At 39.8% G+C, this 24,425-nt stretch overlaps 3 protein-coding genes and 1 non-coding gene across 4 annotated transcripts; 3 read left to right on the top strand and 1 right to left on the bottom strand.

Moving 5' to 3' along the window:
• The first annotated feature begins 104 nt into the window (after window positions 1-104).
• Window positions 105-9,374, top strand: LOC146477228 (cationic amino acid transporter 3-like). Its single transcript, XM_085113537.1, has 3 exons — window positions 105-1,410; window positions 8,305-8,539; window positions 8,741-9,374. Exons 1-3 carry the CDS (start codon window positions 612-614, stop codon window positions 9,372-9,374), a joined length of 1,668 nt encoding a protein of 555 aa, XP_084969663.1. The 5' UTR covers window positions 105-611.
• Window positions 9,375-9,386: 12 nt separating this feature from the next.
• Window positions 9,387-15,495, top strand: LOC146477226 (cationic amino acid transporter 2-like). Its single transcript, XM_085113681.1, has 2 exons — window positions 9,387-13,283; window positions 14,161-15,495. Exons 1-2 carry the CDS (start codon window positions 11,678-11,680, stop codon window positions 14,289-14,291), a joined length of 1,737 nt encoding a protein of 578 aa, XP_084969807.1. The 5' UTR covers window positions 9,387-11,677; the 3' UTR covers window positions 14,292-15,495.
• On the bottom strand, window positions 10,109-10,236 carry LOC146477227 (U6atac minor spliceosomal RNA). The gene has a single exon (XR_014865443.1). It is a non-coding gene; the product is annotated as a U6atac minor spliceosomal RNA (small nuclear RNA).
• A 2,705-nt stretch (window positions 15,496-18,200) lies between the features above and the next one.
• Window positions 18,201-22,752, top strand: LOC146477225 (uncharacterized). The gene is made up of 3 exons (XM_085113535.1): window positions 18,201-18,455; window positions 20,159-20,274; window positions 21,372-22,752. The coding sequence occupies exons 1-3, from the start codon at window positions 18,201-18,203 to the stop codon at window positions 22,750-22,752; spliced, it is 1,752 nt and encodes a 583-aa protein (XP_084969661.1).
• The last annotated feature ends 1,673 nt before the right edge of the window (window positions 22,753-24,425 follow it).

Genomic DNA, 24,425 nt, shown 5'->3' with positions numbered 1-24,425 from the left:
GTCCGGTTACTAACTAAACTCAGGGATTTTGACTCGTCGTGAAACTTCACTAATGCGGTCATTAATGACATGCATGCACTTTTCAAGTCGGCGGTTGGAAAGATTATTAAAAATTAATTGAGGATGATTAAAACATTGTTAGAATTCAGAACATTGAGGGTCAAAAGTCATATATTCTTGCAATTAAAGAGCTGTTTAAATCCATATAACAGCAGTTAGAGGAACAGAGGCGTAAAAAAAAATTTCGTAATCAAGAAAATTATTTTCAGTGAATCAGGCGGGAAAACTCCGCTGCTAAATTTGCATTTGTACAATGGTATTTGCATTTTAAATAGAATGAGAAATTATAATTACTGGGTAAAAGCACTTTCACCTTAATTGAAGGAACCTTCTTGCCATAAGATTAATTTTTGTTATTGTTATTACGGCGTAGAGTTTTTGTCGGTATCACCCTAGATGAAACACCTGCTTTCAAACAGTGCAGCAAAATCAATGTGTTTTCAACTAAACAAGATTCGCATGAAAGCATCTGTCGGCTCAACCTTGAAGTGAACTCACAAAACTAAACAACGAAGAAATTAATAAGAAGTAATTCCCAGTCTTAGCCAAGCATGGAGGGCCTCTTGAAAATCTTTGGTAGGAAGAAGTTTGTCGACCCGAGCACGATCCATAGAACGGAGCTATCACGATGTTTGACCAAGTTAGACATGACCTCTCTCGGCGTCGCTTCAACATTAGGAGCTGGAGTTTACGTTCTCGCTGGGATTTTAGCCCGAAATGTGGCCGGTCCAGGACTGGTGCTGTCGTTTTTCATCGCTGCCGTAGCAAGCTTGCTAGCTGGACTGTGCTATGCCGAGTTCGGAGCGCGTGTTCCTCGCGTTGGCTCCGCGTTCACTTTTAGTTATGTGGCCATTGGTGAATTATGCGCTTTTGTAATCGGTTGGAACTTGGTATTGGAATACATCATAGGAACTTCTTCGCTCGCCCGAGCATGGAGCTCGTACTTAGACTCTGCGTTGCTGAACGACGCTATAAGGAATTTAACGCTGTCTGGAATCGGCAAACTCGGCGCGACCGGAGTCTTCGCGACTTATCCTGACTTCCTTGCGTTTCTTCTAACGCTTGTTGTTACAGGACTGTTGTGTTTCAACGTAAAGTTAACATGTTTAGCAACCACTATCATAACAGCACTCAACCTAGTTGTCATAACATTTATCATTATCCTTGGAGGAACTTATGCTGAAGGAAAGAACTGGAGAAACGATTTTTTGCCGTACGGCTTCTCCGGGGTACTCGCCGCAGCTGCATCAGCTTTCTATGCTTTTGTTGGGTTCGATGTTATCGCTACTACAGTTGAAGAATCGAACAATCCGTCTAAGGATGTACCTGTAGCTACAGTTCTTACCATTGGTGAGCATATTTTTTTTATTTGTGTGTAGAGAATAGTTTACCTAGGACTGTGATTGCATAGCAGTCCTCAACGATAGGGCTGGTTGGACCATATTTGCTGAGAGCTAAAAACATACAAAAAATATAAATAGGTAAATAAATATATGAATGAATGAATGAATAAATAAACTTTATTTATTTATTTCTTCATTTCATTTCATTTCATAAATGAACAAATGAATGAATAACGAACGAACGAACGGATAGATGGATGGATGCCAGATGGATGGATGGATGAATGAATGAATGAATGAATGAATGAATGAATGAATGAATGAATGAGTGAATGAGTGAATGAATGAATGAATGAATGAATGAACGAACGAACGAATGAAGGAAGGAAGGAAGGAAGGAAGGAAGGAAGGAAGGAATGAATGAATGAATGAATGAATGAATGAATGAATGAATGAATGAATGAATGAATGAATGAATGAATGAATGAATGAATGAATGAATGAAAAACAGACAGGAAAATGATATATAGAGGATATTCTGCATTAAAAATTGTCGTCGATATCGAGAATATTTAGTTCCAGTTCGGTTTATCCGCCATTCTGAACGGTATTCTGAAACTGTATCGAGACTACTTTGGCAAAGGCGTCGCTGCTGCGAAAGGTGCGATTTACTATGTAACCATTGCAAAGGTTATAACATGTTATTGTCACGTGTGAAGATTATCATGTTTTCGCGCGAAAGCTCACCTGGTATTTAATTGGTATTTATATAATAAACAAAAGTTAGCACAGCTTAGTCGATATCATCCTATGATAACATTTCCTGAACATAACTCGCAAGTTTGGAACGCGAAGAGGCGGAGAGGGACAGGATGTCCTTTTCCCTCTCCTCCAGAGCTCTTCGTAGCCGAAACCCCTTCTTCTTTCACCAGCCTGGTTAGGAGGGCCGACACTCTTGCGGTCTCACGGCGTTTCTTTTGTCTAGCAGTCTACCAGGCATCTAGGGTTGCCCCTGTCAACTGCGAATCAAATCGTCCCATTTTCCTAGCCTAGCCTATTTTTGACTAGCTCCGTGGACTTTCTTAGCTCTTCTAAACACAGTACTTAACAGCCACAACATACGAGCAGCAGTCAAATTTATAACAAATGACCAGTGAGAAGCAAGAGAAAGATAGGATTAGGAGGATAATTACGTTATGAATTTAAGGGAAGAAACTTTCAAGGATGGGTCTCGAGGATGTGCTGCGGTGACAACACGTCGACTATTGCGAAACACTAGAGTGGTCTTGTAGACAAAAAGGGATCAATTATAAGATCCTTTGAAAGGGTCAGCTAATAAATTTCTTGAATAATTTGTAGCACTGAATAATTGAATGTAATTAACAGAAAAAAATTAAAATAAAATAAAATATAATAATAATAATAATAATAATAATAATAATAATAATAATAATATAATAATAAAATAAACTAAATAAACTAAATAATAATAATAATTCTAGTTCGGAGTTGGCTTGGTTAAAAAAGACGGTTTATTCGGTTTTTTTTTTTTTTTTTGTTGACAACAAGAACACATTGAATTACGCTGGTAAAAAGACATAGAACTGATTATGAAAATTTGCATGTATTTATGTTCGACTTCTAGAATGTGCAGATGTTAGCTCCCAAAATGACAGCAACTCTTGGCGTGTACAGGGCCGTACCTAGCGCGGGGGCAGAGGGGGCAGCTGCCCCCGCCAGGAAAACTCAATTTGTTTCTAACATCACACTGATCACAAGAAAATCGACTAATTGACTGAAAAAATATTCCTTCAATGTGAATTCCAAATAATTATTTTGGAAAATCTTTTGAGGCAAAAGCCAGTACCGGTTTTCTTATGAAAATAATGATTTTGTCAGTTTGTGCTGCCTATGGTTTAGAATTTGGTGTGTAAATAAAGACTGACAAGCCTACGCCACTTTCTGGCGCGTGTTTTAGTCTTTTTAAATCTAGGTTATACAAGTATATTTTTTTTTCAGAGATAAATTGGTTTTAAAAGCCTGCCCTGCTCGCAAGTATTTGTAGCGGGTTTGGATTTAACCATCACATGTTCATCATCCGACAGCTCATTTGCGCCTAATGATTTTTGAGTTTCCTCTTTTGAATTCTGTAGCCGCTGCTAATTACACTCAGCTCTCTACTTTATCACTTTATTCGAAAACTTCACCATTCCAAACACATCCCGACGGTAAACAAATCCGTACCAGAACGGTTCTTGAAATACAAAGATTAAATAAAAGATGTTAAAAAATACTACAAGTAACGACATGGAATAAGCAACTGAGAAACAATAGAAAACGAACGACTAACATAAAAACGGCGAAACACAACTTTACAACACTGAAAATGACGCGCACACTAAAAACTTATGCAAAGAAAACTGGCTTAAAAAGGGTAAAAGGAGTGTCAGAAAGGCTCTTTACATACATAATCATCTTTAAAGGTGTGGGGGCGAAAGGTATGAAAGATGTAGCACAAACAAATACAACAAAAGTAGGTGTAAATTAGGCGCGCAGAAAAAGCTATAACTCGCTGTAACAAATTCTCTTCCTTTTGAATATGATCTCTTATTCCGCGTGTTCGACGACGGTGTTTTTATGCCACATAGGGCATTTCAGCTGGGTTTGGCTTGGATCTTTTAAGTGCTTGATAGTTTTAACTGCCTTTCTTGTTGAGATTTGTGTAATGTTAGGACAGAAATTAATCATTGCCTGTATCATGCAATGAGCTTCATTCTGTAATTGTTGGAATGCCGGGCCCGACTATTAGTGTTTTTCACAAGGAGTTGTGTTTCTTGGCACGGCTATTTGGTTTTTAGGTTCTCTAGTAATCGTTGTAGCGTGTTATAGAGCTATGCAACGTGTCACAGTAATACTGAAAAGGCTTGAATTGTATTTAAATAACGACTGTGTTTTTGCAAATGCTTCGCTCCACTGATATAGTGCGTTTGCATTGTGGAAGCTCAGTGATTTTCTCCCTTTGTTTACAGCAGTGTATCGACTGTGTTTTAAAATGAGAAACAATATTTACTTCAAGCTAAACAAGATGTTAACTCCATAAGAAGTCATGGCAATTATAAAAAAAAAGCTTCGGTGTGTTTTTTTTCTCTAAACGTCGTAGAGGCAACTTTCTGTGTAGGAGTGAAAACAAAATTAATGTTCAACTAGAAACCCTGTCTACATACGGTAGACCCCTGTGAGGGGTGTGCGGAGTTTGCCCCCACAGACAAAAAATCCTAGGTACGGCCCTGGTGTATTGACTAAAATAATAGTTCCTTGATCGAAATAGTCAGCTGTTCATGCGGCTAAAAGCTATCGCTTATCTTGTCTTCCTGTTTGTATTTGACCATTAGTGGAAGAAATCACTTAGGCTTGGTTAATTGTGGGTTAATGAATGCCAAAAATATTTCGCTTGATTTCCCACAAACCAACACAGTCTCTAGCTCTCTGTGAAATGGAATAATTGATGGCGTTGATTAGGCTGTCACGAAACAGAAAGGAAGTAAACCTAAAATTTCAGTGACGTAAAGAGACAAAATGACATTCAAGCGCGCGCAGTATCAACATTTAGGTGGAGAGTGAAACTTCTTCGTCTCTGCTCGATGATTTCGCCGGCCAACTGAACAGCACTGTTCATTTCACAGCGGCCGTTCGGTCGTCAAACGCCGGCTTTCCTTTTGAGGTTAATTGAAGCGATTTAATGGTTCAAGGAATATCGCATCCGAAAATGGCCTTTCTGGTGAAAAGATTTACCCAGAAGAAAATCGTCGATTCGAAGGCTCTATCGCAATCTGAACTGTCTCGCTGTTTATCGATATTCGACTTGACTTCCTTGGGGATTGGCAGTACACTCGGTGCAGGAATTTACGTGTTGGCGGGAGAAGTGGCTCGATCTATCGCCGGACCTAGCATCGTGATCTCTTTCTTTATCGCCGCGATCGCTTCGGTTCTCTCTGGGCTCTGTTACGCTGAGTTTGGTGCGCGGGTCCCAAAAGCTGGTTCTGCTTACATCTACAGTTATGTGACGGTGGGAGAGCTATGCGCTTTTATCATCGGTTGGAATTTGTTTCTAGAATATGTGATCGGTGGCTCGTCTGTTGCGCGAGCATGGAGCGATTATTTTGACTCTATTCTCAACGACAGAATTCGCAACTTCACACTGTCGCATATGGGGGAAATCCACGTGCCGGGAATTTCAGCGTATCCAGATTTTTTTGCGCTGTTTCTTGTACTCTTGGTGACTTTCATTCTCGCCATTGGAGTGAAAAATTCTTCTAGATTCAATATTATATTTACGGGAATAAACCTGACTGTGATCCTGTTTATAATATGCGTGGGGATTTACTTCGCGAAGGGCGAGAATTGGACGAGAGATTTCGCTCCGTACGGCGTCTCTGGCGTGTTTGCAGGAGCGGCGACGTGTTTTTACGCGTTTGTTGGTTTTGATGTGATTGCAACGACCGGCGAGGAGGCTAGAAATCCAAGTAGAGCTATCCCGATCTCTATAGTTTTGGCTTTGGGTAAGAAATTCAAATTTTACTTGCTATTCAGTCAACAACAACAAGTCATGAACGAGACTGTGATAGAACAGAAATTCAATGGCTAATATTTATTTAGAAAGGCAATTTTAATCTGTGGTCAATGTTGACCCTCAAGTTTATCAAATTTTTAGTCTCAGAGTAACTCGGTGCAGTCAAATCACGTAGTTCTCATTTGATATGGCTCTGTGTTAAGTCCTAAGTCAAGTGTGGCCATTTAACTGAAAGTTACCGGGAGCAGTTCTTTCCAGTACTGGTCATCTTAAAAAATCCTTTCGGTGTAAATGCCTGATTTTTCACTGTTTTGAGGGCGACCACTGGTTGGTTGTTGCTTAGCAAACTTTGTTGTAAATGATAACACTCCGATTTCATTTGCAAATTTATACAACATTTTATAGAACGTGTGTACTGCGTGCTCTGTTGAATTGATTTTTACCAGCTGTAGAGTTCAACACCTGTTTCCACCGGTAAAACCGTCCAAACCTGCGTCAGGAACGTCAGATAACAAATTATTATTGCGGATAGCGTAGTCAGTTAAACCAGCCGTTAAATTCTTGTTTCTTTTGATTGTTTAGTCTGAAATGGCAGCCATCTCCTCCCCCTAACGCCCCTTGTGGGTTGGGGGGGGGGGGGGTGGGAGTTGGATGACATTTCAGACTATTGATTGACTTTTTATCCGTGTTTGCTCTTCAATTTTATAATCTGGAGGTTTATTGTAACTGATATCGGGCGCTTACAAAATTTACTTGTTTCCAAACAGTGCAGATGTTAAATCAGTACTTCTCCGGTTGCGAGTTCGTCTTTAGAATTTGGAGCGAGAACGTGATCGAACTCTTCAATGCTGGCGTTCGTACTTCGTTCATTGGATTTGTTCTTTCTCAGGAGTGTCTGAAAAAACCGGAGGACGGGATGCGTGCGGATGGCGGATGACAAAAATCGGATGGAAAAATACGGATGAAAAAAAAATTAAAAATTAAAAGAAAGAAAAAAGGAAGTTGGCAAAGTCGTGGCGAGAGAGAGGGTAGAGGAGAAATATGTTAAGGGTAGTGCGTCATGTTAAAGGATGTCGTTTGGGAAGAAAATTGTTTTCTTCAGGGGTCATCTCTACTTGAGCTATCTTCCATGATGGACGCACTCGACTGAAAAAGCCAACTGTGCTCGGAAATGGTAACGCATGCGCTTTTATGGGCAGATAAGACCAGATGCGTCTACTCCGCAAAGCAAAAAGACAAAATTTCTGTCATGAGCTAAGTTTTGCCATACATTTTGGCGAGAAGTCTTCAAACACGTCACCGAAAAATTCCTCACAGGGTCGGAAACATATTTTGGTTTTTGTTTTGGATTTTTCTTTTACTGAGAGAAACCGAATAAAAGCAATCGCTTCGATTTAATTTGTGGTCCAAATTAGCAACGTTTAGTTTAGGCCGTCTATTCATAAAAAAGAGCCTGTTTACTTAAAGTGCTACTACGATCAAATTGTCGGTCACCTTTTATTTTCCTTTGATTGGTTGTTAATGTCCTAAAGTACATGATTTCTAAGGTATATCCTCATGCGATGACGGAAAGTGGGTCTTTTTTGCGTTCAAACTCCATGACTTTCATCCGTCATTAAACCGCCATGTTCCTGCGGCTGTTTGCCAACTGCGTTTTACTGGAGACATTCTAAGGCCTCATCCACTCTAATGCGTTTCGCTTGAAATCGCATACTTTTTGATGCGTTTTCGCCTATCGTCCACACTAAAATGCCCAAAAACGCCGATAAAAACGGAGACTTTCGAAAACGATTTCAAAAGTGCAGACTTTCGAAAACGCACCGTTTCTAATGTGGACAGGTGAAAACGGTGACGTAAAAAGCGTCACATGCCGTCAGTTCCAGTTCAAATTGGTAATTAAAAAAAGGCAAAAGGACTTCATCAGAAAGTGAGAATTTTCTAACATGGCAAAATTAAATTCTAACACTGAGCTCACGACGCTAAGAAAAACATATCACACACTAACTGCTATGTAGCGAACGGTGTATAATTTAGTGGTTTTGTACTGGTGGTAAGGAGCATTTTCGTAACTTGCGAATTACCATTTTTTTGGCTTAATAAGTAATGACTGTTTTGTTTCCCTTCCGAAGTGACAAGAGCCAAGCATCCGTGGTTTTTCATAATAATTATCCGTGAAACGTGAATTGAGTTTTTAATTTGTCGTGCGACATGGTTTTGTATTCGCCAAAAAAAATATTAATTTCCCGAAAGATTGACCCTGAAACGTGCGTGTTACAACCTTTTTATATTGTGAACTCGCTTATGTTTTTTTATTTGTTGTTTCTTTCGTAGGTATTTGTTTCGTAGCGTACTTTGGTGTCTCTGCCGTGTTAACACTCATGTGGCCCTATAACCAGTTGGCTGAAAGAAGCGCACTTCCAGAAGTGTTCGCGATGCGAGGAGCCGCGTGGGCCAAATACATCATCGCTGTGGGTGCCCTATGTGGATTGAGTGCCTCGCTAATAGGGGCCTTGTTCCCTTTACCCAGAATGCTGTACGCTATGGCGAGCGATGGCCTCATTTTCAAGTAAGGGAAAACTAATTGTTTTCTTAGAGCTTTTGTCATTTGCTGCATGTAATCCGTTTCATGTACCATTTTTATCTCAGTCAGTGACAGAACATAGAAAAGCAATACCAACGCACACGTGAATTGCTCATGACAATCATAAAAAGGAAAACGCTTTAAAGCGAACAGTTTTAATTTCTCGTTCATTCCCTCTCCTTTTAGGTTTCTAGCTAAGGTACATCCTAAGACAGAGATCCCAGTTATTGCCACTGTCCTGTCAGGCGCTCTTGCGGCGTTTCTTGCCCTGATATTTGACCTTGAAGCCCTAGTAGAAATGATGTCCATTGGTACTCTGCTAGCTTACACAATCGTGGCCCTGTGTGTGCTGTTGCTCCGCTATCAGCCCGGCACTGTAGGCATTGTTAAGGGAGGAGAAAGTATATTTTCAACCAGCCAGGAAAACCTGCTCAAAGAAGAAACAGCTGAAGAGGACACCCGACTGACCGAGGGCAATAACGGCCCCACTCTGCAAACGGCGCGTCGTGCGGCCATTGGAATCTACTGCAGCGTGTTAATGTTCTTCTTCTTAAGTATCTTTCTAATCTGGGGAGGTGAGGCCCTTTTGAAGGCTCGATCATGGGCCATCTGCCTGGCTGTTGTATTAGGTGTTCTCCTGATCGCCTGTATAGTGCTCCTTGTACGTCAGCCCCAGAACAAGACGCCCCTGCCGTTTAAAGCGCCTTGTGTACCGGCCATACCACTGCTCTCCATATTTATCAATGTCTTCCTTATTCTGAAGCTTTCTTATATGACGTGGATACGATTTGCCGTTTGGATGGTTATAGGTGAGTTCTAGAGAAAAAAATGTATAATATCCTTACACGTATTGCAGGTTATTTCATAACAATTATTCTACGAGTGTGCGTTGGATATGAGATGATATACGCGCCTCGCTGGCTATAATCATTTCATATCCATCAAGCGCGAGCGGAATAATTGTAAAAAAAAAAAAAACAATCAAGAAATATTGCTAGAACTATATAGTTCAGATGGTTCCTAAAGCGCGTTTTTGCGTTGTTGTTGTAGTTGAAATATTGTAGCAAAAAACTGCTTCGTCAGTGTTCTACCGATGAGAATTCAGGTTTTCTCATTACGCTTGCTAACAGGACGAAACTGAAATAGTTGTTGCTACGTTTTCTAAATAAATCAGAGGTGCTTTGCTCGCCATGTGCACAGCTATTTCAATTAACGTCGGACTTTTAAACGTCGACGTTACGCGACAAAATCAAAACGTAGCACAGGTAGCTGTTAATCTTTTGTAACTCGGCTGTAATTTCCTTGTTGTCAGTGCCATAGGATGGGTGAAAATACCAAACATTTGCCTCTGCTATTTATTTTCTGTTTGGGAGAGTCATTGCTGAGTTGGTAAATTTATTGATAACGAACCATATGTCATTATATATGCGGTGAACTTTCCAAGTTTGTTTCGCATTTTCTAAATTCGAGTCCATCGTGCAGAGGAGGAAATAATGGCCAAATAAGAGAATTCCAGAAACAGCGGAACTGAGCGCTGCTAAGGACCTCGAGATCTTAAAAAATTGGTTAGATGCCACAAAGTAAGTGGCATAGCCTTAACCATGTGTTGTAGGTTGAAAGTCCGAAGACTTTTCTCGTCCTTATCGAGGGAGATGCTAACCTTCTCTCGGCTCATACAACACGACAATTTATGAGTGCTTTTCGTCTACTTATATGACAAGGTTTGGTTCTTCCTTCACTTGTGGTACTACGGTTTCCTGCAATTTGTCTTGTTAGTAGATGGTTAATGTTTTTCTTGAGAAAGAACGATTCTTGGGAAAGAAACTTTGAAAAATTTTAACGGCATGTTTATGTTATCTTAAATATTTTGTTCTTTTTCTTTATAAATGTCCCAATTCATCGTCCGCGCATGCGCAGTCAGGAGTGAGGATAAAAGTTAAATTCATTTGTTTAATTTTCACTCAATTAAATTCTGGCGCTTTGCACAGATGACCTTAAAGAAATTACATTGCTGACCGGGTAACGGTAAAAAAAAATTGACACTGATACCAGTTAACCAAGATAATAATTATTAACTCGGAAATTGAAACTTTCTTCAATGGTGACGAGTTGCAAAACTGTTTTAAGCTCCTTTTTAGGCGACAACCACTTAATAATTCTACTAGGAAAGAAAAAAAAAACAAAACAAAACAAAACATGTAAACAGTTATTTAATTTAAGAAATCAAATAGAGCAAATTCAAGTTATTTTAAGCCGTTCTTTGCCGATTGCTTTTAATTACACTGACGGGACGTTAGATTCTTGATCGAACCAGCCACTATGAACTTGCGTAACGTACTGTCTTGATTTAAAGACTGGCTGCTTTTAATCTTATTTAAGAAACCTGTTCCTAAAGATGAACTAGTGTGACACCATTCGCTGAACTCAAAAAGTAAACTAGTTAATCCCAAATATAAACAAACAGAACAAATAAATAACAGTTGCTCAAATGTAAGACAAAAAAAAAAAAAAATTAAATATCCCCGTCCCCCATTTGTTCGTCTTTGATCATTTGTCTTTCAGACTGTTACAACTGTTACAATTTTTTAGCTACGACGGCTGTTAGAACTAAAAAGTATTTGGTATTTCATTCAACTCTTTTTCAATATTTTTTTACCTGTAAAACTACCGGTTGAAACCGGTCTATTTATAAACTACAGGTCTTTTTCACATACATGATCACAATCTCAGTTCTCCTTAGATTTACAAATGGAACTGGTAGGCCATGAACGTGACGAAAAATACGAAGAATATACAAGTTTTTTTGATTTTAAGCTAGATTCTCATAACTAGGTTCTCTCAGCGGGTGAAAACAAGTAAGGAGAACTGATACGTCATCAGTGTGGTACGTAACAGGGTGAATGTACGTGGCGCATCTTGTAATCATCAAGAAATTCACCGTGGTTTTTAATCAGAGATTTGGATTTTTTCACGGAAGGAAAACCGAGCTTTTGTAAATATGGGTCTTCAACTATCGTGAGCAAACAAACAAGAAAGGAAAGACACAGTTTCTTTAAAATTTAGCCAGTTTAAGCCGCTAAGTACAGCTTTCACAGGCAGACTTTTGTTCATTGTCAAGGAGGCATGGGCTGCTTTCGAAAATTTTCAAGACGCAAGTGCATTGATTTAGCGAGCTTATCGGAAACAAAACTCGCTCGTTGTTTGTCTCTACTCGATTTAACCGCTCTAGGCGTTGGTTGTACTCTTGGTGCTGGCGTGTACGTCATTGCTTGTGAAATTGCTCGCGATGTTGCTGGCCCTTCTACAGTGATCTCATTTCTAATCGCTGGAATCGCGTCGGTGTTGTCTGGACTTTGTTACGCTGAATTCGGCGCACGCGTGCCCAAAGCTGGTTCAGCCTACGTTTATAGTTATGTGACTGTTGGGGAGTTAGTCGCTTTTATCATTGGTTGGAATCTTGTAATGGAGTATATGATAGGGGCTGCAGCAATTGGACGAGCGTGGAGTGCCTATTTCGATTCCATGATACACGATAAAGTTAGATTTTGGGTTCTTGAACATGTTGGATCCATACAGATCGATGGACTAGGCAGTTATCCTGATTTCTTAGCAGTCGGGATCATAAGCATCCTTATGATTATTCAATTGTTTGGTGTTAAAAAATCTACTGTGTTCATATTCGGCGTGACTTGTATAAACATCGTTGTCATTGTCTTTATCATTGTCATGGGTGTTATCCTGGCCAGACCGCAGTACTGGTCCAATTTCATGCCGTACGGACCTTCGGGCGTCCTCGCGGGCTCCGCCACGGCATTCTTTGCTTTCGTTGGCTTTGACGTCATTGCAACAGCGGGTGAAGAAGCGAAAAACCCAAGCAGAACCATTCCGTTGTCTATTTTGATAGCATTAACGATTTGTTTCTTGGCGTATTTTGGCGTTTCTGCTGCCGTCACTTTGATCTGGCCTTATAACAAGTTGGATTATGGGGCGGCGTTGCCGAAAGCCTTTGAACACCGAGGAGCGTACTTTGCTAAGTATATTATTGCGGTCGGCGCGCTTTGTGGAATGACAGCAGCTATAAACGGCGGGCTTTTCCCTCTGCCGCGCCTGCTCTATGCCATGGCCTCGGACGGACTTATTTTCAAAAGTTTCGCTTGCGTCAGTAAGACCACCGAGGTCCCTTTTGTTGGAACACTTTTCTCAGGGGTTCTGGCCGGATTTCTCGCAATGATCTTCGAGCTGCAGGCCCTTGTAGAAATGATGTCCATAGGGACACTTCAAGCGTACACAATCGTATCCACCTCAGTGCTTATTTTACGATATCAACCCGGTACCATCGGCTTTGTGAAAAGCACCGAGGAAGACGTAAATTCGAGTTCCGAGTCGACGAAACCGGCACGAGAGCCAACGGAACGAACAGGGATGATTTCAAAACGCGTGATTTGGTTTTTATTCTTTTACTTTTTCTGTTTTAGCGCGTTTCTGATCAATGGCCTTATTCCCATGTATCAAGGCGAGGCGTGGGCCATTTTACTCGCAGTGTTGTTGGTCATAGTTTTCGTAGCTGCCATTATTGTGTTGAGTATGCAACCCAAAAGTCTAACGCCATTACCGTTCAAGGTTCCGCTCGTTCCTTGTCTGCCTCTCGCGTCCATGTTTATCAATATTTATCTTATGATGGAACTTAACCCGGCCACGTGGATGCGGTTTGCAGTTTGGATGGCGATAGGTGAGATTCTCGGCCTTTGCCAAAATCATAGGTTCGCAATTTGTGCACACGGATAACCGCAAAACCGATTAGCAAAATAAATTAAGTTAATGGGTTTTGAGGGGTATTGTGTCCGATATAGCTTATAACTGGGATAAAAACTCCCGCTAAGATTTTGTTATTCGAAATGAAATAGTTTTTTGCTCTCCAGACCTGTCGTTGTACCAGCTTCAGAAATAATTTCGCTTTAACGTAATAAATGTTTCGTTTCAACAGTAGTCTGTTTGTATGGAAAAAAGTTGTCCCGGGTAGAAGGGTCACTCGCCTAGCCGGGTCACCCTTTTTCGATGGTAGGGTCACCCTCCTAGCCGGGCCAACTTTTTTCCATATATACACTTTGGCTTGCCTCGCCGGGTCAACTCCGTCAAGGCGAGACAATCAGAGCATGCGCGAGGGCTGTTGGGCAAAGGGGTCAACTTTTTTCTCATATAAACACTCGCTGAAGTTGACTCGGCTGGGAGGGTGACCCTCTTTCCCGGGACAACTTTTCTCCATATAGCCTTAGTCGAGAACACACTTGCTCCTAATTCGGTTCGTATTTTTGGCAATCTTTATTTTGTGTAGTATCTTTTACGAGACTCGGGATCGGTTGCGTAAAATAGTCCATTCGGAATTGATGCCATCGTTCGTTGCCTCTGGGATAATTGTTTCGCGCGATTTTGAGTAATACTTGGCCGCATGCATGAAGTTTTCATTTACTTTTAAACAAAAATCATTTTACATTAATGTTTCTTTATCAGGCTTCGTCTTAATAGAGACACTTAATTAATTCAACCAGTAAACAGCCAGTTGTTTCTAATTAGGGTATCTTACAATTTCTTGTTCTGTTTTTCCACAGGTTTATCAATTTATTTATTTTATGGTCTACGTCACAGTGTGGAAGGCAAGAGGCAACAAGAGCAAGAAGGTTATGTGCCTTTAGAGCAAATGGACGGACAAAATAATCAAGAAGAGCTACGAGATAGTTAAAATTAAGGATTAATTAGTCACATCTCTTCTACGTCCAATAAAATTTCGCCATGCGCCTCTAAACTTTGAAGCGTATTATTTGTTGTTTGAGTGCTTGGAGCAGTTTTCAGCTGAGTGTCAAAGTAATTACTTTAGCCAATCAGGGGCAGACGAAAGCAGCTCAATGAACCAATCACAATTCGAAGCAAATACGTGTAACCAGCCCCAAGCGCGGGAAAACGCGTGCGAGCGAGGCGCGATTGGTTTTGGTTTTTCTTTTCTTTGGGAAAGGAAGTGTCTCAAGTTTTTCTTACCAGTCACAAAGCGTGGTAAAGCAAAGGCGAAGTTGCTTTTAAAAACTTGATTGAAAACTGTGTTATTGAGTCGATTTACTGCAATTTTTCTCGGTTTTTCTGTGGCCTGAATTAAAATCTACGCGCCCTAATGCCGGGGTATAAAATTAGCCTAATAGGCTTACAATTGGTTCACCCGATAGCAGTGATACCGAGAGAATATATTATAGGGACCATTCAGATTCTTTCAAAACATGTATTTTTTTACCTTGTTATAAAGGTCACTTATGTTGATTTTTAATTCAAATATTCCCTTTCATTCCTTTACGTAAAGAATAAAAAATTCAGCAACTGGTTATTTTGTGGATTTGTTCATGATAATAATAATTATTTTAAATTGGCGCTGAGCGCTCGAAATTAGTCATATTATATTTATTTAGTAGTATAATAAGTAAAAAAGTAATAGGTAGCATTTTATGCGAATACGTGAAACGGTTGAGTTTAAACCTAGAATCGGTTCACGTTTGCAATGGTAGCTCGAACCCAAATTTCGATCATCTCCTTCACGTCAGAGGGGAAGTGTAATGACATGCGCACGCCCAATTTTATTTTTCCCTTGTCGCAATGTGGACCCGTTTTTTATTCGAAAATAACTTATAACTAGTTGTGTTTTACTGGAGTTTTTTGATCCTGTTTTGCCTGTTGGATGCCATTTCTCGTTCTGTTAATGGACTGTATTTTGGATTAATCCGAATGTACGCAAAATTCTGCCTGGTATTTTCTGATTAAGACGTTTATGACACTTTAGGTATAAATTGGCCTTGAAGTATAAAGATAATATTTATGTACGACAATCTATAACTATACAAATGATATTGTCACAGGTGTACTAGTGCTTCATGTAAATAAAACGAAGCTGTTATCTTGCGGTTGATGTGTCTCAGTATACATGTATTCATGTTCCATTTGCGCTCGACCCTTAAATGAAGTGATTTATTTCTTTTGTTTATTTATGTATTACACGCCATTGTTACTACCTAGCATTCTCAAATGTGAAACACATATCTTGTTGCCCTTCTTATTACCTGTTCTGAGCGAACACTCTGAATGCCGGGTTGAAAGCCCCATTTCTGTAACTCTATGGAAACTCATAGTCTGTCATAGGAGATTGGGAAGATTTTGTCTGTTTGTATAGAATTAATAAAAACGTTAACACGAGCATAAGCTTGATCGAACGAGAAACTGAACAATGTGGAGTGACTAGACTGCGATCAGTCCCTGTTTTTTTCCAAATCGAGGCACAGAAAAGAGGAAGCTCTCTCTCCCTAATCCCTCCTTGTTTCATTTCCACAAGCATAGAATCTGAGAGAAGTAGAAAGGCTACTCGCACCGTATGGAAAGACGAACTGTAATTTGTCCTCGTTTCTATTTGACAATGAGAGTGAGCTCGACATTTCTACCGAGTGACAGTTGATTCAGGCTGTACGCTTATCAACTTTCACGTGATAGAGAACGAGAGCTAATTGTTTTGATACAAACGTTTATCAGAGTGTTCTTCAATTGAGTGTTGAGAGTAATTCACTGAGGCTTACTCTAAGTTTACATAACTGTTCTGTGACTCGCGCCACGTTCTCAATCAGTGGGAATCAAACAAGGAGGCGGTGTGGTCGAGTGGTTAGACTCAGGCGCGGGCTCATAATCTGGAGGCCCCAGGTTCAAGTCCCTACTCTGTCCACTGGCTTGGATTCGTTTTGGGGTAGTCCCCTGTTGAAATCCTCGCCCACGCTTTGTAAATAACCAGCTGGTAAGCCTCCTTGCCAGTTGGGATTTTTAAAGAGTTTCTGTTCTGTTTAAAATATTTTTTTGATTACACGGTCTCACAAGTTTCCAGGTTAAATCTAACCGTGTATAAATAAATTTACCAATCATGCCTTGCTCGCACTCGTTTTCCAGCGCTTGGCACCGGCTGCATGTATTGTTCGAGTTATGATTGGTTCATTGCGCTGTCACTTCAACCTCGTTCCCGGGGTCCTCTGAGGATCCTGTGGACGCGAGGTTGTTTTTGTCTGTACTGAGTGTTTACATGTGAACATGATTTTCATATGAAAAGATTACTTCACTTCATTTGAAAAAAAAAAAAAACATCTGAACATTTTTCCTCCAAAACATTAGTTTAAAGTGTTTAAACAAGACAGGAAAGTTGTAAAATTTCACTGAAGGAAACTCGAGATAGGAAAGAATTAAGATGAAACGTTGAAAAAAAAAAAAAATCCACTTCTCTTTGTACGCTTTGTTGGCATGGCAACTGTCACTACGAGACAAGAAACAACTTATAAGTAATTGGTAATATGTTAGGTTTCCTGTTTATAATTTCATGGACAAACTAGACCAGAGAACAAGGTTTGCCTTGGTAACCCATGTTAGATGATGCTTGAAAATTCACCTTAACAACAACAAAGCACAAGGAAACTTTGGTCCTCTAATAGCCAAAGTCAAGCTTCAGTTCAGTTCGGTTCGGTTTTCTAGCTATTGTACAGTTGGAATGCTAGCTTTTTACGTAGCTTGTTTTCTTCAGTGGCCGACGAGGGAGGAGCTGAATTAAATTATTTTCGAATCCATTTTGTTTTATGTTAAGTGCAAATTGATTAAGTAAATGACGCCCTTGAAAACAATAAGACAGAAAGATCTTTTCAAATAGGTTGCGCACTTTTTTAATCTGAATAGGCTTAATTTTCTTAGACTAATTGGGGTAAAACATTAGCCTAAATACTCTTCGAATGAGCACTGCACAACCAAATCATTCAACTACGCTTTTAAGCTTCAAAGTATAAGCTGGAATACTAACCTCTAAATGTCATCTTTGGTGTAACATTTTCGTTTTTTTTTTTTCATTTGAATGAACTTTAATTCATCAGCATTTACAAGGCAAAGCAGTGAGTGAGAGCAAAGGATGGATGAAGGTTCATTCGTAACTCGCATTCAAGACTTCAAAGTGTAGGGTTTAATTTTGTCCTTGCTAACCCTCTCCCAGATTCAATCCGTGATTCATACACTGATACAACGTTTACATTCAAGTCTGTAGTTGAAATTATAAAGTGTAATTTCTCAAACGAAAGCGATTAAACAGATCTTTCCTGTACAGTGCTTTTTGCTATGCGTTGCTGTTCAATTTAGTTGGCCTGTTGAGTCTGAGGATGAAATCGTTAAATATGGCCATTCACATTAAGGCAATTGAAAAGGATTTTCCTACGATGTTGTTCAATTTTCAAACGTTCTTTGACTAAAATTTGGTATTGCCTTCCAGTTTTGAAGTTCGACTACCTTGATATTAACTGAAAAGGTAATTTGGATTCTTGTTTGCAGCTTTTAACCGGAAATATAAAAAAATATTGACTCAATAATCCACAAAAGCTGCTTAATTGACTAGTTAAGTCTGCCTTAAATCTTTACTCTCTTGACGATTCACCAAACACAAAGGTTGTGGAATCTAATTGAATGAGAGCGCCATTAACCAGGTTAATAAACTGTCAAAGTTGTCGGTCAATTTCGAACGAACGGCATAAAGAAAAAAAGTTAGCCCCTTTAATTTTGCGGACCATTTAGAATAATTTGCACAAAAGAATCGTTTAAATGTGACATGAGTTACGGCATTTATGGAACCCTGTCAGTTCAAGACTTCTTTGCCATACTAAGAAACAGAATGGAGGAGCGCGTCCTTAAAAACAAACTTGGCTCTATAGAGCTTGAGGAGAAAAGACTGTTGAGAAGATATCGTTCAGAGACGAGGCTGTTGAAAATGAAGCAGGAACAACGGCTTGGAAATTTGGTTCTCAAGAGAGTCGACTCAAATGGGGTTCAGTTGAACAAAGGAAGCTTAAACCCTCAGTCGGAGGTTTGTAGGTTATCTTTTAACATTTGTTCTTCTCGAGACCTGTGCAAGTGATTTATGTGTTTTCAAAACTTAAGATTAAGACGTAAAGGCTGTTTAACCTTTTGGCGACGGCCTATCAATGATGTCTTTAGATTTTAACGCTTTCCCATTGTCAAACGTTTATTGGTGTACTGTAGTATGTTCCAACTTTTAAACTTGTGGATTAAATAATGGCTAAAGTGTGACCATTCAAATGAAAGCTACTGAGTAATACCTCCTGTGGTGCTGTTTATTATTCTGTACAAGGTGGTTCTAACGTTTGAGTCTGTGGATGAAATCCTTAAGTGCTGTTTGTTATGTTGTACAAGCCGGGCGGTTCTAACTTTTGAGTCAGTGGATGAAATCCTAAAGTGTGACCATTCAAATGAAGGCTCTTGAGCAATACTTTTCTGTGCATTATCAGCAAAATCTGTTGAAATTGTGTTTGATGATCGTAGTGATGTGTCGGAGAAAACTATGAAGGTAACTATACCTAGTCTACCAAAGGAAAATGGTGTTACAGTGAAAATAAATGTGATTGAATTGAGATCTCCTCAAGCTAGTTTTAATTGGCAATTGATTTCACGGGTGTGTTTTGACGCGATTGTGCGCCCAATATGGAATACCAGTGGAAAAGCTGAAACGTCTGTCACAGAAAGCCCAGAAAATTAGGGTATTTGGGTGGAAAGGTATTCATACGAATACTCCTCTGTCGCCAAAATTCATCATCTTAGATGCACTCATGGTTACAAAACCCGACATCTTAGTAATGTATTACTTTTTTTTTTCATCCTTTGCGTAACATTTTCGGTTGAACTACACCCGGGAACTACATCTAATTTATCTCACTTACAAAGTGATGCCTTGGACTATCAGCGAGTCGTTTATCGTTCACTCGTCATCAAAAACTGAACTAACGTGCATGCTCAAATACGCCTAATACAACGACGCCCAAGTATCCGCTCTCACAGCGTCTTGTTCTGTTGTACAACTGGTGCATCGTCTGTATGAGTACGTGTGCTTCAAAACATCGCTTTGTTTAACTGCGTTTGTTGAGAGTTACTTTTTATTTCATAAACCTTTGTACATCTGCAATTTGTCTGTAGGAAAAACTTTAGATGAAACAGTACTAAGAAAACACACGCGCGCTGTATATATTCAATGGTTTAGACTTGTGGACAGTAGGAAATTCAGTTAATGGTTTTATCGATTTTGTTAAATAAAATTAAGTGTACGTTGGCAAACTATGATCTTCCGGGTGAGTGTAGTCCTAAGAATGACTGTTTGAGGTGACCGACATTGACGAACGTTTCAACAACCTGAGCAGAAGTCATCTGATATGAAATGACTCCTGGGTTCAAACTATTTCAGTGCAGCTAAAACATAGTAAATTAATCGACCTTGTTTAACGAGGGTGACACATTTTGGATAGAATATAAATTTGGAATGGTTTTTTGTAAGGAGTGCAGTGCGCTAGGAGTTGTGGGACAACTTCTTCCCATCAAGCGCCACGCTCCCTTTTTGCCATATGCATTGGTGCTTGATGTCGAGGCAGACAATGGAATAAAAAGGACGGCGGGTCAAACAGAATAGAAACGTATGGAGCAATGAACTTTATGAAGATGCAAAACTAGAGAATTTTGTAGGAGAGTTTAGAGTTATGATCTGTGTTTTTTGTTTTACAGGGTAAACCGTGGTTGACAAGTTCACAGAGTTTAAAGTACATCCACGTGTGCGACTCACTGTCAGAAGGCGACAACGTGTTTTCAACGGATGAAGAATGGAGCCAACATATGAGGAGGTGAGAGAAGTCACATTCCCAAATTTTTAAATTTGTCTGATTGGGCTGGGCAAATTTACATTTGGAGTAGTTTCGGCTTTGTTTTGTTGAAGCAAAAACAGAAAAAAGTCGAAACTTTACGGAGGTTACCAATAACACGCGACCTATCGTCTTCAAAAGACTCCGATAAAGTTGCGTTTTGGCGGACGTCAATCATAGAAAAGCCGTTGAAATTATTTTGAATTCTGAGAACATTTCAAGGCAACAGAACCAAGAAATTGGCAGTTTTATCCGCGGACAGATGGTAAACTTTATGAAAGTTGATTTCCAAGCCAGTTTAGCTAAAAGAAGGGGCATTGTTTAGATGAAGCCGTATGTTTTTGAAACATTTTAAATCGCTACGTACCCGTAATAATTGTGCAAAATCAGCGATGCACGCAAGTGAGCAAATTATCACGTGCAGTGAAAATTAAATTTTTTAAATCAAAAATTATCTTTTATTTTCGCTTGATCTGGCTCGGAAATCAATTTAAATAAAGTTTACCTTATCTTAGCGAGGTAAAATTCTTAGTTTCTTGCCGGGTTACCCCGGAATCTTGTCAGAATTCAAAATAATTTCAACGGCTTTTGTTTGATTGACATCCACCAAAACGTAACTTTATCCGACTCTTTTGAAGACGGTTAGGTCGCGTGTTATTGGTAACCGCTGTAATCCTCTCAGTCAAAGAACTGTGAAAATGAATTCGAAGTAAGCGTACTTATCTCAGATTAATTCAAGGGCGGTGCTTCTCTTTGCTACTGAGCATACGTTCTGCGCATCTAGGGATGGTCGGCGGGAAAGCAGATCTTAGTATAGGTTGTTCTAATCCAAACAAAAATAAGGGATAGACACGCATGTTTCGATTTTGTTAAAAATGGCATACATTGAATTGTTGTTGCCTCTAATTACCTGTTAAAAAAGTCTACTAAAATCTACTTTTCCCGCAAAGTGATAAACTGTGCAAATATACGTTTGTATTCAGTAGCAGGCAAAGTCCTTAAACAAAATGCAAAGATCCAGGATTTTTCTACACTGGAAATTCTCACTAAGTTATTATTTTGTATTCACTCTCTTCTAGGCTCCCAAGATTACCTTCAAGAGGCAACATGAAAACACAAGAACCTCTGTCTCCAACGTCACCTCTCACCTGCCAATCTCCTGTCAATCGCACGTCAGCTGGCACCTGCCAATCTCCTATCAATCGCAAATTTGAATGGATTCCACCTGTTTTCGTAGAAGACGATGTCAAGTCACCAGACAGCCAATCTAATCTTGCGAAGGAGGGGCGCGAGAATGATGAAGCTACAACGACCTTTGTGACCCACGTACAAAGAAAGAAGAGTGTCATTCCCCGTATAAGGTGCAAAACATGGAATGGCAAACCGTTGCCAGAGGGAGAGTTATTATCTGGGCGAGACACCCCACGCAACAGAAGTTATTCTGAAGAGGACAAGAGAACTAATAATTTGTGTGATTTAATAACAGGAACTTCACATGAAGAACAATACGAGGATACTTTCGTGAGTGACTTGAAAACTACAGGTAAAAAGCACAGTGGACTAACCAAGATGGCGTTCCCAACAGCAGAAGATGTACAATGTACGAACCTTCTTTTCCCGCCGTCATACTTTCCACTCCGAAAATCAAACTCGTTGAATTCCTTGCAATCGTTGGATGTTCTTCCTCCAGTTTTCCAGGATCAGAAGTCCCCAACAGCAAACCAAAACACCGAGGCGGCAAACCAGACTGAAGGAATGTCTGGCTCATTTCAGCTACTTGGCAGCAGCAGAGCAAACATTCGCCAGCAAGGCTCCGTCTGTCACTCAGGTCCCGTTTGTTTGTTAAAGCGTCGACGTCCACCTCCGATCAAGCAAGAACGTGTTTTGGAAGATGGTTCAAGCAATAACGCTGCTTGCGTCCGACGTGAATTACCAAGGGATGATGACAGTTCAACAGGTGCTACCAGAAAGGTGTCTGGTAAATGTAAGGCGTCTCTTGGCCTAAATGGGATGGAGCAAGGTCAGGAAATAAAAACTTCTAAGAATGCCTCAGGAAGAGGAGAAAAGCTAACTGCAGGTTCACGCTCGTTGTCTTCTCAGCGGCTTGCACAATGTTCTGAAGAGGACTTGCTCAGAGTGGAAAACACGAAGAGAAACGAATCTATTCGACGTAGGAAAACACAGGGGAGTCTTGCAACTAAGGAACAAGAGCTCTCTGAGGATACGAGGGCAAAATGGCTGAAAGCGATGAAGAAAGTTTTCAACGTTAACATGTTTTTAAATGGAATGGTTGCTCTCCAGAAACAAAGAGAACTTGACAAGCTGGCTTTGGAGCAGAAACAAGCTGCTTTGGAAAAATTGTATGAAGACCTGAAGCATTGTAGATACCTACGACTGCCTTCAAATGAAGATGACAGCCAACAACACGATTTCGCAACTTGGGTGTTTGACAAAAAGTAACATTAAAGATGAAGGTGTCATCTTCATCACTTAATGGATTGTTTTGCGTATACACCAGTATCGTCTTTGTAATTTTAAAGCAAGATTAAATGGAAAGTGATAAAAGCGTCATAAAAATATCTTTAAAGGAAAAAAAAGTCCTGAATAGCCTTCGCCAGAAGCCAATTACCCGGAACGTACAACTCCTATACATCCGTGTAGCGGCGTTTGTACAGACCTATTTAAAATTATTTTAAGATTGAAGTTTCCACAAATTCTGTCTCCCACTAGAGCCTTACTAACCAGTCTCAAACTTTGACGGCGTAATTCTCATGTGAGCCGGAATTTAAATTTACGCGGGAAATAGTATTCCCAGGCGTATCTAAAAATCGACCGATCTGTAAAAACGCCGTGGCCAAGGCTTAGTTTGGGAGCTGTAAGTTCCGATTAATGGGCTCCTGGCTCCGCCCAGTAAAGCTTTGTCATTCCGCCAAAAATCAGCCGCGTTATTCAAAATTTCATTTCAATCCTTCTTTGACTTAGTGCAAAGTGACTTGAGTCGTGTGTTCGCTTTATTGATGTATATATTAGTACTGTAAATATTGTTGTAAATGCTGTAAATATTAAAGTCCTGTAAAGTTCAATCTATAAACATTTCACACCCTGCAATCTCCTAGGTTTATAAATCACTAGCGAACGCCTTTCATTCAGATCGTCGCTAAACTGGCAGCCAGTCAGTAGGTGCTTCCCATTTACCTGGATTCCAGTTTAGTTGGAAAATCAAATGGTACGCATCATTCCATTTGGAGTACTTCTGAAATTATGGGCTTCTGGTCAAAGCGATGCATTTTATTGCTCCTTTTGGGATTTACAGCTGGTGTCCATAAATTTATCCATCTTCTGTTAAGACAAGCTAACTCATTTCGTATTTATGCCGAAAATTTCCATCCGGGTGGTTTGCGTAAATGGTAAGCATCCCCAGTCATCCTTGCTGCGTTGTCGAATCTTACCTCACCCATTAGGCTATCAGTTGCGCTATCGAGTTCAGTCCCAAGCCTCCGAAGTTTGGCTCGCTCGATAGACACGAGCGAAGCTGTCGTAAAAGTACATCAAGGAAATGCGGCCTAAGGCCAGAAACCGAACCTTAAGTTATGGAAGGAGAATGCAATGGATTCATGTGGATTTCAATATTTGTGATTTATCAAATACTTATTCTATACTTAAAACATAAAAATAAGCAATTAGATTGTACAGTTGTTATGTCAGATAAAAACGTCCAATTCAATGTAAAATAAAATGGAAGGACTCTTAAAATTTTCATTCCCGTCGGTTTAGGAACGTTAACCTTCCCGCTCTTTATTTATTGGGGTTAAGAACGCTCAAATATTGTGTAGGATTGGCTGTACAAATACTCGCGGGTTGAACGTTTGCGATATACAACGAGAGACGCTTACAGACTTCAATTTACTATTTTTTCACAGCTTTATGAACAGAAGGAAAGCCAAGTAGACTGAATACTTTGCGTTAATTGATAGTTTTCAATATGGATCTTTCATTATATTTATTTCAAGATGTACTGATTTTTTTCCCTGTGTATTGAATAGAGAGGAAAGCTTTTAGTGAATCAAACCCTCTTAGAAACATGAGAGATTTGTAGGAGATTTAAAATTGTTTCATAAGTTGGCAAACTTCAT

The sequence above is a fragment of the Pavona decussata genome, unplaced genomic scaffold (genome assembly GCF_977016875.1).
Source record: "Pavona decussata unplaced genomic scaffold, jaPavDecu1.1 SCAFFOLD_71, whole genome shotgun sequence".
NCBI lineage: Eukaryota > Metazoa > Cnidaria > Anthozoa > Scleractinia > Agariciidae > Pavona > Pavona decussata.
This window is presented reverse-complemented; position numbering and strand designations above follow the sequence as displayed.